Below are 15,052 nucleotides of genomic sequence, written 5' to 3'. Positions count from 1 at the left end.
CTGTTATGATCAAATAATAGACCAATGCTGCGGTAAAGCAATGTTTTGATTGATAACTCAAGAGCTTCAAAAAGCTATCGCGAAACCGGCCAAGTCAAAAAGTGAGGCTCCGTCGCGACATCACGTGAAGCTCGGCTGCGGGGCGGCCAGCCGGTACGTACTTGTTGTTTACATGGCCGATTCCAGGTTGGGACATTTCTAAACAAACGCGGGGCGCAACCGTTGAATTTGTACAACTTCCTTTCACACAACAAAGGCCGACCCCGGAGCGTAACGGTCAAAGGGTTGTCTTGTTTGTATTAACATTTCTTTCTATAAATTTTGTCGCAGTTTTGCCTTGTCTGTGACAAGAACAATCTTTCAAAATGTCAACCCCTGTTAGGCCCCGGCGCGCAAGGCGCACCGCCATTGTTGATTCTGACGATGAAGACGATGTTTCCAACCGCTCTCGAGTCCAAGACGAGGAAGAGGACTTTGAACCAGAGCCTCAACCGGCCAGAAGAGCAACTAGAAGTGTGCGCAAGTCAACAACACCAGCGCCCTCGGTCGCTTCGACCCCTAAACCCCGAGGTCGTCCCAGAAAGACAGCTACACCAGCAGCTACACCAGCAGCTACCCCAGGCGGCCCTGCGACAGATACCAGCGAGGTTTTCGAGGGCGATTCAACAATTAAGCCCGAACCGGTTTCATCACCGGCGGCCATGCCTCCACCAAGGAAGCGCAAGAGTGTGGCTCGAAGCTCTATCGCATCTGCGTCTGATATTCCACCTACACCGCAACCGAAACCCCCGAAAACTCCAGAGTCTTCACAGAAGCCACTGGCGGCTTTGGCCGACATTACCGATGCCAGTATGAATACCTCAAACGCCGACGATACACAGCCTATGATTAAGCCAATCAAACCCATGGATACCATTATGGAAAAGCCTATGGATATTGTATTGAAGTCACGGACAATGGTCATCCCCGCTGTTGAAGACACAACACCGAAGTCACGAATTGTCCTGACACATCTTGTCCTCAACAACTTCAAGAGTTACGCTGGTCGACAAGAAGTCGGTCCTTTCCATGCCTCGTTTTCCTCCGTGGTGGGACCCAACGGTTCAGGAAAGTCAAACGTTATCGACTCTCTGCTCTTTGTCTTCGGTTTCAGAGCCAGCAAGATGCGACAGGGCAAGATTTCTGCTCTGATTCATAACTCAGCTCAACACCCGAATTTGGACCACTGCGAGGTCGCTGTCTACTTCCAGGAGGTTATGGACCAGGTGAGAACAATGACTTCTAGACATAACCGCAAACTAACTTGCTTAGCCTGGCGGTGGCCACGAGGTTATCCCCAAATCAGATCTTGTCATTTCACGAAGGGCTTTCAAAAACAACTCGAGCAAATACTACATCAACGGAAAAGAATCCAACTTCACGACAGTCACAACCCTCCTCCGCGATCGGGGTGTCGATCTGGACCACAAGCGTTTCCTGATTCTTCAGGGTGAGGTCGAGTCTATTGCCCAAATGAAGGCCAAGGCCGGCAACGAACACGAAGATGGTCTGCTTGAATACCTCGAAGATATTATCGGAACATCCAAGTACAAAACTCCCATCGAAGAGTCGGCCGCCGAGGTCGAAACTCTTAACGATGTGTGCATGGAAAAGAGTGGCCGTGTCCAACACGTTGAAAAGGAGAAGAACAGCCTCGAAGATAAGAAGGATAAGGCTATCGCTTTCATCCGGGACGAAAATGAGTTGGCGATGAAGCAGTCCGCTCTCTACCAACTTTTTATACACAAGTGCAACGAGAACCTTACTGTCACGGGAGAAGCGATTACACAGATGCAAGCACAGCTGGATGATGAACTTGAGAAACATCAGGGCAGCGAGCAAATCATCAAGACCCTCAAACAGGAGTACGATGTGGGTTCCAAGGAAGTTGAGATCAAGTCAAAGTCGACACAGGCTTTGCTCAAGGAGGTGGCAAAGTTCGAGCAGGAGCGTGTCAAGTTTGACGAGAAGCGAAAGTTCCTTGACGACAAGCGCAAGAAGCTCGAGAAGACAATTGCCAACGCCGAAAAAACATCGGTCGAAGCAGACGAAACCATCGAGCAGTGTGGAGAGGAGATTGAGACGCGAACTCAAGAAATCGCCGAGCTCGAGAGGCAGGTTCAGGCTGCTGAAGCTGAGCTTACTCAGATCAGAGAAAGCCTTAAGGGCAAGACGCAAGAGTTTTCTGATCAGATCGCCGCGCTGCAAAAGTCTCTTGAGCCCTGGAACGAGAAGATCAACCAGAAGCAATCGGCTGTGGCAGTCGCTGAGAGTGAACTCAACATTCTCCAGGAAAAGGCCAATGCTGGTGCTGTCGCCCTTGAGGAGCTCCAGTCGAAAATCGCCTCCAACGAGGAAAACAAGTCTGCCAAACGAGCCGAGCTCAAGGCTTGCCATGCTGAGAAGGCAGAGCTTCTCAAGGAGGCGGATAACATGAAATCTGAGCTGTCGGTTCTTTCTGAGCAGGAGCCCAAGATTCGCTCCAAGATCTCAAACGCGCGTCAGAAGGCTGATGAAGCGCGCTCAAACTTGTCTAATACACAGGTCAGAGGTAACGTGCTTTCTGCTTTGATGCGCATGAAGGAGTCGGGTCGAATCGATGGTTTCCATGGCCGACTGGGCAACTTAGGTACAATTGATCCCAAGTACGACGTCGCCATTTCGACAGCTTGTGGTTCTCTTGACAACTTTGTCACCGAGACTGTCGAGGCTGGTCAGCAGTGTATCGAGTATCTCCGACAGAACAATGTTGGACGAGGTAACTTTATATGCTTGGACAAGCTGAGAAGACGGGATCTTTCGCCAATCCAGACTCCTGAGGACGCCCCTCGACTGTTCGATCTCGTCACTGCCAAGGAGGACAAGTTCCGACCTGCCTTTTACCACGCCATGCAGGATACCCTTGTCGCTGCGGACCTTGCTCAGGCGAACAGGATTGCGTATGGTGCCAAGCGATGGCGAGTTGTCACTCTCGCTGGTGAGCTGATTGACAAGTCCGGTACCATGTCTGGTGGTGGTACAACTGTCAAGCGAGGTCTTATGTCTTCCAAGCTCGTTTCAGATGTCACTAAGGAGCAGGTTGCTAAGTACGAAACCGACCGAGATGGCTGGGAGGCAAAGTTCCAAGAATTCCAGGAGTACCAGCGAGAGTGTGAAACTCGCCTCAAGGAGCTGAACGAGAAAATTCCCCAGCTCGAAACCAAGATGCAGAAGATTGGCCTCGAAATTGAGAGCGCTGAGAGGAACATCACCGATATGCAGCGACGCATCAAGGAGATCAGCAAGGAGCACCAGCCCTCTGCGACAGACAACAGCCGCATTGCTGCTCTGCAGAAGGAGATCGCGAAGCTCAACAGAGACATCGAAAAGCTCCATGGAGAGACATCCAGCGTTGAGGAAGAGATCAAGGCTCTGCAAGACAAAATCATGGAAATTGGTGGTGAGAAACTTCGTGCGCAGAGGACCAAGGTCGATGCCATCAAGGAAGAGATTTCCTCCAACAACGAGGAAATCTCCAACGCTGAGGTCCGCAAGGTCAAGGCGGAGAAGCAGAAAGTCAAGCTCGAAAAGGACCATGCCAAGTCCTCCAAGGAACTTGCAGCCGCTACTCGTGACCTTGAGAAGCTGGAAGACGACATCAGCAACCAAGGCGAGAGGGCCGAAGAGCTTCAAGAACAAGCTACAGTGGCTGAAGAAGGATTGGCCGCTAAGAAGCAGGAGCTCAAGGCACTCAAGGCCGAACTCGACGAGAAGACAGATGAACTGAACGAGACAAAAGCAATGGAGATCGAGATGCGCAACAAGCTTGAGGAGAACCAGAAGGCTCTTGCTGAAAACCAACAACGATTCCGTCACTGGAACGACAAGCTGTCAAAGCTTGTTCTGCAGAACATTGACGACCTTGCTGGTGGCTCTGCCAACAGCCAGCCCAAGCCTCGGTCAAAGCCCAAGCCTCAACAGACTGACGATGTCGATGGAGACATCGACATGGATGATGCTCCCCAAGACGATGTGGACATGACAGACGCCCCTGAAGAGGAGGAGCAGGAAGATGCTGACGAAGAGGAAGAGGAAGAGGAAGACGAGCAAGTCAATGGGCAACCGAACGAGCTTCCGAAATACACGCCTGATGAGCTTGCTGATATGAATGAGAGAACACTCAAGGGCGAGATCGCGGCCCTAGAAGAAAAGACCCAGAACGTCAACGTTGATCTTGGCGTCCTTGCTGAGTACCGAAGACGAGTGGAAGAGCACGCCGCTCGAGCCTCCGATCTTCAGACTGCTATTGAACAGCGAGATTCTGCCAAGAAGCGATGCGACGACTTGCGCCGCCTGCGCTTGGAAGGTTTTATGGAAGGTTTCAGTGCTATCTCTCTTCGACTCAAGGAGATGTACCAGATGATCACTATGGGAGGAAACGCAGAACTGGAGCTCGTTGACAGTCTGGACCCCTTCAGTGAAGGTATTCTGTTCAGTGTCATGCCTCCTAAGAAAAGTTGGAAGAACATCAGCAACCTTTCGGGTGGTGAAAAGACACTTAGCAGTCTGGCTCTTGTTTTCGCCCTGCACCACTACAAGCCAACCCCTCTGTATGTCATGGACGAGATCGATGCCGCGTTGGATTTCAGAAACGTAAGTACCACCCTGACCCTGAGACACTCGGTTGCGAGTCGACCACCAGTGTTCACACTCGCGTGGGCATTCCACATCGAAGCTCTCATCCTTCGTATCATGACTCTTGCTAACATGCCACCCAGGTCTCGATCGTTGCCAACTACATCAAGGAGCGTACCAAGAACGCCCAGTTCATCGTCATCTCGCTGCGCAACAACATGTTTGAGCTCGCGGCGCGGCTAGTGGGAGTGTACAAGGTCAATCATATGACCAAGAGTGTCACAATCGAGAACAAGGACTTTATCGTGAGACCGCAAGTGCAGCAGCAATCATCCCAACGAAGCCAAGGAGGGAACACCGCCACGATATTGCCATTTCGGTAAAAGGGAGGAAAGGTAGATAAAAGGTACTTGGGTCTTGTATATGACGATGATGATGAATATGGGTTTGGGCACGGTCGGAGATACCTTAATGATATGGATGGAGACTAGATTTATGATTATATCCAAATGTTTGATGTTTCTTGCATATATTCTCACTTGCAGCATTACTTGGAAGACTGGACTCACTGTAGAACTACATAAACCTTGTCAAGACGTTGATGTCAAAAGGTTTACCGACTCAACCATGCCACGTCTATCCAACAAGCCGTTATGACAACTCATCGCGACTCAACCTGAAGTTGTCCCCCTTAGAGCCGCCACTCGTATCACACTCGCGTCCCACGATCCAGGAACCCAACTCTCTCCCGTACTACCTCAGCGAGCGCGTTCTAGGCCAGGATTTGGGACATCAAGGATCTTCCAAACCACTCACCTTCGACTAGACTCGCGAAAATGCGTGTTCTTTGACACGATGCAGATACCCGCTCGATTTGGCAGACGCACATGCCGTGGTACACATCCAGATGCAGAAGTGCCGAGGGTTTGGGGGTCTTCTCGGCTCAGTATGTGTGTCTTGGATGTCACTGTCATGTTTCGGCAGATTCTGCATTGTTTTGAGAGTTGTTCTTATCTTGGACAGACTTCGGCAGCACGATGATGCTCAGGGGGGGATCATCCGCTTGGATGGCCTTGTTATACAGTTTTCTGACGCCTACGATGAGAGAAGTGGCCTTGATCGATACAGCAGCATCTGTACGTCTTATAAGTAACGTCCAAACGATCAGTCAAGCGCTACTTTCACTCATCATCATCCCAAATACACTCGTTTGCTCAGCATCATGTGGATACTACTTCTCTTCGCCGCTCACTTAGCTTTTGCCTTTTCCGCCAACTGGAACGAGACGGTTTCTTGTCCTCGTGATGCACTCTACTCTTCTCTTGTTGTAGATGGCGGTGGCTTCTGCTCGAGTGTCTTGGAGGGAAACCACTGCGGTGCGGGTTACAGTACTCCTGCTGAGTATGTGCGGTATAATCAGACGCGGATAGCTTCCTACGTAAGTTGTCTTCTAAACTTAGGGGAGATGCATGCTCATTCGTTATAGTGTGCGTGTATTATTACGAGTTCAGAGGCTATTACGACGTCGAGAAAGTCATCCGGAGCGACAACGCGGGACGATTCTTTCACGGCTGAGTCTTCGGATACGTGGACTACTGAGGAGGAGACATCAGCATCTGTGGGGCAGCCTGCTTCAGGGACCTATCCTGATATAACAACAACTGAAGTATCTGAAACGACATCCAAATCACGGAATCAGACTCGATCTGCTTTGACATCTTCCGTGAAGACTACAGAAAATGTTCCGAGGCCAGGTCCTTTTACCAACACAAGCAGTCCAGTCACAGAGACACTTAAGACTTCCTCGGAGGCTGCCAACTCTGGGAACATCACCGCTGGATTACCAACGAACACGCGTGGTTCCATTTCAGAGTCATCTTCAGAATTCCAGAACCAAACGTCTGGTATACAGCCTACTTCTCTCTTGACTCAGTCTGGCAACCAGACCCAATCTCGACAGTCTAGCACGGATGTAACGCCTCAACCTTCAGATACGAATATCCATGAACCTGGGATGACGCTATCTGGTATCACAAGCGGTTCACTATCGTGGTCTATACCCGGGAACACAACGTCGAGTCCTTCGGGGAGTGGCACACGTCCGACTGGGTCAATATCCACAGGGTGGAATTCGAGTTTGACTACTCCGAGTAACAGTCTTCCTGGGACAGGAGTGCCTTTCCCCAGTGGACCATTGTCGACGACTCCAGTGATCACGGAGACTGGTATCTCGTCGAGCTTCAGTGCTGACCCAGGTTGGAATGTCACTGTTTCTCAATCGGCTGGTAACGTCTCTGTGCCGACTATCAGTATACCCAGTGTGACACTTACGTCTTTTCCAACCTTGTCCCTCCCGACAACCTCAGCGCTCACAAGCTCTGAGATTTTGTCGAGCAGCACTGTGGCCTCTGGCTGGAATGACACTACATCGGGAGGCAATGGTACGATACCAACCCTCAGTCTACCCAGCGAAACACTCGCTCCTTTTCCCAGTGTCACGCTTCCGACGACGCCGCTCACTACGGATTCTATATCCTCAACTATTGATAGTGTGTCTACAGGTTGGAATAGTACGATGTCTGCTTCCAGAGGCAATGGTTCAACTCCGACTGTCAGCATCTCAAGTGGCACATTTGTACCGCTCCCGACATTGTCATTGCCGAGTCAATCATCCTCAGAGGAAGCGACTCCAAGCACAACTTCAGGCAGTAGCTCTTTGCCTCCTAGTGGCAATGTTTCTGTACCGGCTGTTAGCATATCCCAATCCGAAACACTCCCCCCATTTCCTACTACGCCTCTATCTTCCCCAATTCAGCCATCCATACCAAGCACTGGGCGGAGCGACAGCGTGGTACCGGGTTGGAACATGACTGCATCTCCGCCAGGTGGGAACGTCTCGGTGCCAACGATCAGCCTCCCCCAGACAGGGACTTTCGTGCCGATTCCAACACTATCGCTTCCGAGTGATTCTCTTTCTATCACCTCTGGGGCAACAAGCTCGGCGTCAAGTATCACTGTACTTCCTGGCCAGAATGGTACTACTCCTCCGACAGGCAATGCTTCTGTGCCGACAATAAGTTTGACACAGCCTGGCAATCCATTGCCTTTCCCGACCATTCCATCCTCAATCGTATCTCTTCCGACGCTTTCTGAAGATACTTCTATGGCAAGTCACAACGAAAGTGGTTGGAACACCACAGCCGATGTGTCTGGGAGCGTTGGTTCTGGTACAATTACTAACTCCTCCGAGTCAGGAGCATCTATGTCTCTTCCGACAGACTCCGAGATACCTCCCAGTATTACTCAAAGCAGTGGTATAGGATCGAACCTCACATCTTCCATTTCAGGTGCCGTCTCTCTGCCGACTATCAGTGTCCCGGCATCGGAGATCCCAGCATCCATCCCAAGTCTGCCTTTCCCGACAGACTCACTCGAAGTTCCAACCAGTACCGAAAGTGAGAGTGTTGTTGCTGGCGGTAACACAATAGTCTCTGCGCTAGGGAGTACCGAAGCCGTTACATCTTTCTCGAGTCCTGTGGCCACGGCTTCAACGTCTGGTGGCGGTTCCAGCGGTTCTGAATCTGGTAGTAACGCAACGACCACTGGCGTTCCTGAATTCCCCACTGCTAACCTCACACATGTCACGCGAACCGCTTCCCTCTCCCAAGAAACATGCTATACTCTACCAGACGATCCAGAGGGCGACGCAACCCGCCGAGCGTTGCTGTTCAACTCCAGACTTCGGGAAGACAATGTCTCGATTCCCATGCCATATATAGAGTCCGTTGAGTTTGAGAGCAACGGCGTGAATCCTCTGTATCTCACAGTTCGTGATGAAGAAGGCGGGACCTACTTTGTCGACATTTCCCACCGCGGGCGGCTTTCAGTCGTGGATCCTGCTGGGTACCTGGTGACACTTGACGCCCAGGGTATTCACTTCTCGGGAAGTAACTGCACGTACGACGTATCCATCACAATTGACGACATGTACACGCAGATAGCCGAGCTCGCTGGTGTACAATGCGCTGCTCTCAGACGGCAGAAGCGCGCCAATGATCTAGACTTCAGTCAGATTCTGTACCTGCATGACCAATGCGGTAATGTCGTTGACAAGTCACTGAGACAGTATCCTCAGCTTCTGGTAGGTGACACGGCCTGCGCGGACGTCGCCGTTGACGAAGATACGGGACGTTGGAATTTTGGCTGTACGTTTCCGGGTTCTCAATCTGGCCCTATGAGATGTCAGTGGGCTGTCAAGAATAGCATCATCGACTTCATCACCATCGATCCGTTTGGTGGCTCCTGTCCTGACTTGTCTACGGTCGTTACCACGCTTGAAGAGTCGGGACAAGACATTGTCGATCCGTCCCAGCTTCGACAGGATCTTGCCAACCAAGGTTTGCGGACTGAGAGAGCGAGACAAGAGGCGGATGAAGCTGTCAGTGCCTACACTCTTCTATGGCAAGCTCTCGGGGCTATGTTCTCCACAAGCGCAGGTTCCTCTAAGGGCGCTTTGGAGAAGTACATCGATGTGTACAATTCCCAACGCAGTTTTGAGAACGACATCTGCCAGGCTCTTCATGAAGGCGAGATCCCTCTCAACTTGACCCTCATCGCTGGCGCAACCAAGATCCCTGCCATCACAACTCTCAACTGGGCGCCAGAATCACTACGAACCTACAACATTACCGTCCAAGATTCTACGCGAATCGCATGCTGTCCTGATGCCAGAGTTGCAGAAGGCGACGGTGCTACGTGCGCATATCCCCGAGAAGCCATCATACCAGGAACGGGATGCGTCTGTGGTACGACTGCTGGAGGCGAAGGTATCGCATTTGAGTGGACTGAGTGCGGGAACTTTGCAGGCAGTTGCGAAGCCGATGGGGATTGTGGTGATGGATATCTTTGCTTGACAGGAAGTTGTTGCGGTGGAGGAGTTTGTGTTGACGCATATGCTTGTTCGGAGAATGGGACAGCTTTGGTACAATTCAATGGCGGGTTCTAGGGTAGTCACTGTAAATTATATTGAACACGAAGTAGAACTAATAAACGACGGGTATTGGAATGATCAATCAATCGGAGACAATGTAGAAAACATTCTTCAATTTGTTTTGTTTTGTTTTGTTTTGTTTTGTTATTAATGTATTATTTACAATGTTGTTTGTCTGTAGACTCAGCGAGGTTGGTTCCGTGATGATTTTGTGAAAAATATATCTGTGCACATAACTTCGTGAAGCATCACGCACAACACAATTGATGTTTGCAATGACCACAGTCCATAATTAATCACGTAATTCAACAGAGATACAAGTTCTATGGATTCTTGATGTCATGTTTGAAGATCCAAAATGCTTTGCAATCGTATACCACTATCCTGATGATATCACAAATAGTGGACATGGCACAAGTAGCTGGATACAAGATGAAAGGGTTGACATGACGCAAATAAAAGCTATTGAGCCCTTCTCGACATGGCACATGGAGCACACAAACATACGAAAATTCACAGTACTTCACATCAGACGGAGGAACCAGAATAATTTTGTCAAAGACGCGTAGACATCAAACGTCGTCCAGTTGATTTTTGGAATTTCTTAGTCTCATAATCCCAAAGGTATTCATCCCATCCATTTTTTGAATGCTGCTATCATAACCGGACTCCATCCCAAGTATCAACCCATCTAAACCTTAGGGGTAGTGGGAACGATCTTCTTGCCGTCCTTGTTGTAACGGACGCGAGGAGGAGGGGCACGGTTGCGTCGGCCGACAACGGATCGGACACTATTATATTCATGTCAGTTGTCATAAATCGTTAAATACGTACCAGGAGTATGCAACTGCGCTGGGGCAGGCTGGAATATGTTTCACATGGTACCACCAAGGTTCATCTAAAAGCACATACGCAACCATGGCGCAGTCGTCACACTCCTGGATAGGAGGACAACATACCGGACAATCTTGCCGTGAATGGCGCAAGAGACACAGTACTGCAGCTTCAGGTACATCTTGGGGACGGTGTACTCCGCGAAGACGGAGGCATCGGAGATGTCACCTATAAAATTGTAAGCGATTGATCGAAATGAGTGTCGGGTGTGTGAACGTACGGATAGCAGCAGACTCAACCATGTTGCGGATGGTGAATCTCTTGATGGCCTTATCCTTGGGGGTGCATCGCGAGCAGTTGCTGCATCGGATGGGCTTGACGTGGCCGCGGCCCTTCTTGTTTCGGCCGCTAGAGAGCTTGTTAGCACTTGATTCAGAATGCGGAAGTGCCAATGCCGTTCAATCGTTGTCGAGCAGCATATCGCGACGTGGGCTAGAAAGCATCATCGTCGGCGGTATTGCGATGTGATTGTAGAGGGCTGGCTGGCGGGCGAGGGAGGGGAGAGTCGTACTTGTTCTTTCTCTTCTTGACCATTTTGACGGTTGCTGCTGATGTTAATTCAGGTGGTCCACGCAAGTGAAGAAAGAAAGAAGAAGAGAAGAGACTCACTAGAATGTGCGTTTGACAAAAAGGCGTTGACGATCACAGCAGTCCACTTTTTCGAATGTTGGTGGGTAGAGGTAGGGCAGGAATCGCTTGCAGGAGCGCTTGCTTCAGTGACCCCACTACACCAGCGAACAGCCAAAACTGTCAGGAGCGAGGGCCGCTCCTTCCAAAAACCCTAGGTCATGTGACCCCACTTTCTCGGACTTTGAGAACTTCTAAGCCGGCGCCTCCACCAAAAGATCTTCTTCAACCCATTCGCACCATCTGAGGATTGCTTAGGAAGGCAATAATCTTATTGTCGAGGTACGTCTGAAAGATGCTGCAAATACCCGTCTCTGTCTCTGTCTCTGTTGTGATGGCTTCATTGCCTTTCACTTGAGAATTACCGTTTTTTCCTTTTTTGTTCAATATCCCACGATCGCAATTCTTCCCGCTCTGCGCACGTACCCTCGACGCTTCGGACTTTGAGCATCCCCTCATTTTCGAATCCTAGAGAGAGACCGCATTCGGGCGGAGACGAGAGAAGAGACGGCGAATTGCTTCAAATACTCTTGGACAAAGATTCTAACCGTCTCAGTTAGGCATCATGCAGATTTTCGTCAAGACCCTCACGGGGAAGACGATCACCCTTGAGGTGGAGTCTTCCGACACCATTGACAACGTCAAGTCCAAGATCCAGGACAAGGAGGGCATTCCCCCGGACCAGCAGCGACTTATCTTTGCTGGTAAGCAGCTCGAGGATGGCCGCACCCTGAGCGACTACAACATCCAGAAGGAGTCTACTCTCCACCTGGTCCTCCGCCTCCGTGGTGGTGGTAAGAAGCGCAAGAAGAAGGTCTACACCACCCCCAAGAAGATCAAGCACAAGCGCAAGAAGACCAAGCTGGCCGTCCTCAAGTACTACAAGGTCGACTCTGATGGCAAGATCGAGCGCCTTCGACGCGAGTGCCCCAGCGACACTGTAAGCACCACTTATATCTTTGATCACGCCTATCAATTACTAACTCCTTTCTTAGTGCGGTGCCGGTGTCTTCATGGCTGCCATGCAGGACCGCCAGTACTGTGGTCGTTGCCACCTCACCTACGTCTTCGACAAGCAGTAAATGTATCAACACGGGATTGGGATTGATTGATGACGGAACGGATTGGGTGCCAAAAATGGGCGTTGAAAGGCTGTAGCACAAAGCACATCCGGTTTCTGAAATTATGCATTCACGCTTAAGAAGACAAAAAACATGATACCAACTTGTGTTCCTCGTGAATTTGATTGTAAAACTTGTGCACCATGATATTCGCCACTCCACATTTGTCGAATTCACGATTTGACAGCCAACTCCTACAAAATGCTGCTGCATCCGATACTCTGATCTGGCCATGTCGTTCAAGATTTTAGATCGCTCATTCCTATCAATTTTTGAATTTCGTAGCCTCGCAGGAATTTCTTGGTGTCTACTCGCGAAATTTCCCTCGCCAGAGCCTTGTTTGCCCTGGTGGAGTACTCAACACCAAGACGGGGGAGTGGAGAGCGTTCTGGAGAGGCCGCAAACTACGGAAAGCCGGAGATACTCGCTGCACGGAAATAAACTAAGTGGACATTATCGCTGTGAGGTGTTTTCTGCCTATGCCGTCTCGCAATATTTGATTATTGTACAATTGTCTCGACACTCATCATCATAGTCACAGTTCAATGCTCAGTCTTCAGTGAATTGCGTGTTTTTGTAAACAAAGGGTATGAGTTTTCCCTCGTAGTGAAAAACAGTTTTACATCAAGCCAAATGCCCTCAAACGCCCAAAAGCCAGAAGCCAGATCAGATCCTACAAAAACTCCTCAAACAATTGTGCAAGGGCCTCTAGGGATGCCAATCACCCGCCCAGGACAGTTTGATGTCCTCGCGATGTAGAACCGTAGAGGTGACCATAGTCTGGCACCGTGAGTTGACATCGCTGCGTACTTGGCGGGAGATGCTGGCTTTATAATCCCGAGTCCGACCACCCTTGCGCAATGTCTATCATGACTGAAGATGCATCTCCCGTTATCCTCGTGCCCAAAGTTCTCAGCGCTGGAGCAAATTAGTGTCTACGAGACACGAAGGCATGTCCAGACGCTGGCAAACGATTGGAAGAGCTCTACTCGTCATCCGCAGCCTTGGACTTTCTCTTCTTCTTCTTTTTCTTCTCACCGTCGTCCTCCTTCTCGACGGGGGCGTCCTCTTCCTCTACCTTGCGCTTCTTCTCCTTCTTCTCCTTTTTGTCCTTCTTCTCCTTCTTTTCCTTCTTGGACTTCTTCTCGACAACAGGAGCGTCGACCATCTCCTCGTCGGAGCCAGCATTGTCGCCGCCGTCCATGATGTCCATAACGTCCTTCTGCATAGATTGTTAGCAATAATCAGTAATCGCATGTCGAATCAACGTACCATAACGTCGGCGTTCTTGGCGGGCTTCTTGCCAGTAGCGTAGAACTCTAGTCGGTCCTCAACCTGCTGCTTGAGGGCCTCACCGAATCGGGTGGAGGGCTCCTCGGAGAAGTTGTCGATACGACTGGCAATACTGCACTTGTTGGCGAGGTATCGAGAGATACGACCCTTGTTGCGGACACCGGCCTTGCCGATGAAGCTGCTGTGGTAGATGAGACCGTACTTGGGGGTGTTGCTCTTGGTCTTGAGAGCGCGGAAGAGAGCCTTCTCAGCACCGAGAATCTGGAGAGTAGAGGCAGGGTACTTAGAAAGGTTGGTCAGAGAACCAGCGTGAGAGATGAGGCGGGCGGCGACAGGAGTGCCGATGAGGGTCTGCAGGTTGGGGGCGATGTCGCCCATCTTCTTCTCAAGGTAGAGGTTGGTGGACTTGCGGTTGTCGGCCTGCTTGACGACGGCCTCGGCGAATGCCTTGATACTCTCGTGATCGGCCTCGGAGATTTCGATACCCATAGAGACCTTGGCGGCGTCAATGATGGCCTGGGCCTTCTCACCGTCCTCCTCAACGAGGGCGGCAATGTCGTGGAGCTTGTCGTCGTTCAAGCTCTTCTTGTCGCCGATGGCGAGGACGAGCTTGCAGTAGGTGTAGTTGTCGGAGACAATCTTGACGAGCTCAGGGAAGTGCCAGCCGTACCACTCGCGAACGCGCATGTAGAACTGGTTGACACCCTTGTCCTGGAAGTCGATGGTTGCGCTGGCCTGGATGATGTGGTTGTCGTTGCGGGTGACGCTGAACTTTACCTTGGCACGGGAGTAGGCGTGACCCATACCCAGACCGGCCTTCTCGACATCACCGTACTTGAGTCCACCGAGAAGCTTATCGGCGTGCAGTCGGATACCGCGAATCACGTCGCCAACGATGTCAGAAGTATCGGCGGTCTCGCACTCGAGGCCGGGGAATTGAGCCTTGATCGCACCAGCGAGGTTCTTCTCGGAAACACCGAGGACGACCTTGGTCTTCTTGCCGCTCGTCTGGGGAAGGTTGAGTTCGAGGACAGACTTGAGGTAGTCAGAGACGATACCCTCAGTGACGAGGTTGATGTTCTCAAGAGCCTCGACGTGACCCCTTTGCACACAGTCAGTAATCGCGCATCGACTGGCATCACGAAACCGAGTTAAAAATACCTGAAAGGGCTGAAGTTGGTCAGCTGAACCATCTTGCCAAACTTGGCGAGATCGTTAGTAGCAGCCTGGGTATCCTTCAACTTCAAGCCAACCGCATCCTGCTGATGCACCACCTTGAAGATGGCATAGCCCACGGGGCTTTCGTAAAGGGCGTAGTCGATGTGCGACATGATTTCGTTCCCTGGTGGTGCCGCAATTGGGAATGATTCCGCGTCGGATGGGTTTGGTGATGGCTCGAGACTTGAGATTTTTGCACTTTTTTTGCAGTTGGAAATTTTCTGGCAGCTTGCGCACGGGCCAGTGTGGCTCATGT

The 15,052-nt window shown here is 50.8% G+C and overlaps 3 protein-coding genes across 3 annotated transcripts; 1 reads left to right on the top strand and 2 right to left on the bottom strand.

The window, feature by feature from the left end:
* Nucleotides 1-10,193: 10,193 nt before the first annotated feature.
* EDB82DRAFT_517621 (40S ribosomal protein eS26) lies at nucleotides 10,194-11,238 on the bottom strand. The gene is made up of 4 exons (XM_025725355.2): nucleotides 11,049-11,238; nucleotides 10,758-10,885; nucleotides 10,603-10,705; nucleotides 10,194-10,434 (listed from the first exon to the last, which is right to left on the bottom strand). Exons 1-4 carry the CDS (start codon nucleotides 11,069-11,071, stop codon nucleotides 10,335-10,337), a joined length of 354 nt encoding a protein of 117 aa, XP_025593962.1. The 5' UTR covers nucleotides 11,072-11,238; the 3' UTR covers nucleotides 10,194-10,334.
* On the top strand, nucleotides 11,239-12,388 carry EDB82DRAFT_517615 (ubiquitin-40S ribosomal protein S31 fusion protein). The gene is made up of 3 exons (XM_025725354.2): nucleotides 11,239-11,446; nucleotides 11,725-12,104; nucleotides 12,160-12,388. Exons 2-3 carry the CDS (start codon nucleotides 11,730-11,732, stop codon nucleotides 12,244-12,246), a joined length of 462 nt encoding a protein of 153 aa, XP_025593961.1. The 5' UTR covers nucleotides 11,239-11,446; nucleotides 11,725-11,729; the 3' UTR covers nucleotides 12,247-12,388.
* Nucleotides 12,389-13,045: 657 nt separating this feature from the next.
* On the bottom strand, nucleotides 13,046-15,000 carry EDB82DRAFT_351841 (uncharacterized protein). The gene is made up of 3 exons (XM_065607531.1): nucleotides 14,740-15,000; nucleotides 13,558-14,680; nucleotides 13,046-13,504 (listed from the first exon to the last, which is right to left on the bottom strand). Exons 1-3 carry the CDS (start codon nucleotides 14,907-14,909, stop codon nucleotides 13,271-13,273), a joined length of 1,527 nt encoding a protein of 508 aa, XP_065463543.1. The 5' UTR covers nucleotides 14,910-15,000; the 3' UTR covers nucleotides 13,046-13,270.
* Nucleotides 15,001-15,052: the final 52 nt, after the last annotated feature.

Source organism: Fusarium venenatum, assembly GCF_020744135.1.
Source record: "Fusarium venenatum strain MPI-CAGE-CH-0201 chromosome Unknown EDB82scaffold_4, whole genome shotgun sequence".
Lineage (NCBI taxonomy): Eukaryota > Fungi > Ascomycota > Sordariomycetes > Hypocreales > Nectriaceae > Fusarium > Fusarium venenatum.
Note: the sequence above shows the minus strand (reverse complement) of the source record. Positions and strands in the feature narration are given on the sequence as shown.

What these genes read in the sequence shown, in the direction of transcription:
- EDB82DRAFT_517615 (XM_025725354.2), top strand. Translation starts at nt 11,730, where the DNA reads ATGCAGATTTTCGTCAAGACCCTCACGGGGAAGACGATCACCCTTGAG. An exon ending in GCGAGTGCCCCAGCGACACT is followed by an intron (nt 12,105 to 12,159) that starts GTAAGCACCACT and finishes CTCCTTTCTTAG; the next exon opens with TGCGGTGCCGGTGTCTTCAT.
- EDB82DRAFT_351841 (XM_065607531.1), bottom strand. Translation starts at nt 14,909, where the DNA reads ATGTCGCACATCGACTACGCCCTTTACGAAAGCCCCGTGGGCTATGCC. An exon ending in ACCAACTTCAGCCCTTTCAG is followed by an intron (nt 14,681 to 14,739) that starts GTATTTTTAACT and finishes CTGTGTGCAAAG; the next exon opens with GGGTCACGTCGAGGCTCTTG. An exon ending in CCAAGAACGCCGACGTTATG is followed by an intron (nt 13,505 to 13,557) that starts GTACGTTGATTC and finishes TCTATGCAGAAG; the next exon opens with GACGTTATGGACATCATGGA.
- EDB82DRAFT_517621 (XM_025725355.2), bottom strand. Translation starts at nt 11,071, where the DNA reads ATGGTCAAGAAGAGAAAGAACAA. An exon ending in GTCAAGAAGAGAAAGAACAA is followed by an intron (nt 10,886 to 11,048) that starts GTACGACTCTCC and finishes CAAGCTCTCTAG; the next exon opens with CGGCCGAAACAAGAAGGGCC. An exon ending in GGTTGAGTCTGCTGCTATCC is followed by an intron (nt 10,706 to 10,757) that starts GTACGTTCACAC and finishes ACAATTTTATAG; the next exon opens with GTGACATCTCCGATGCCTCC.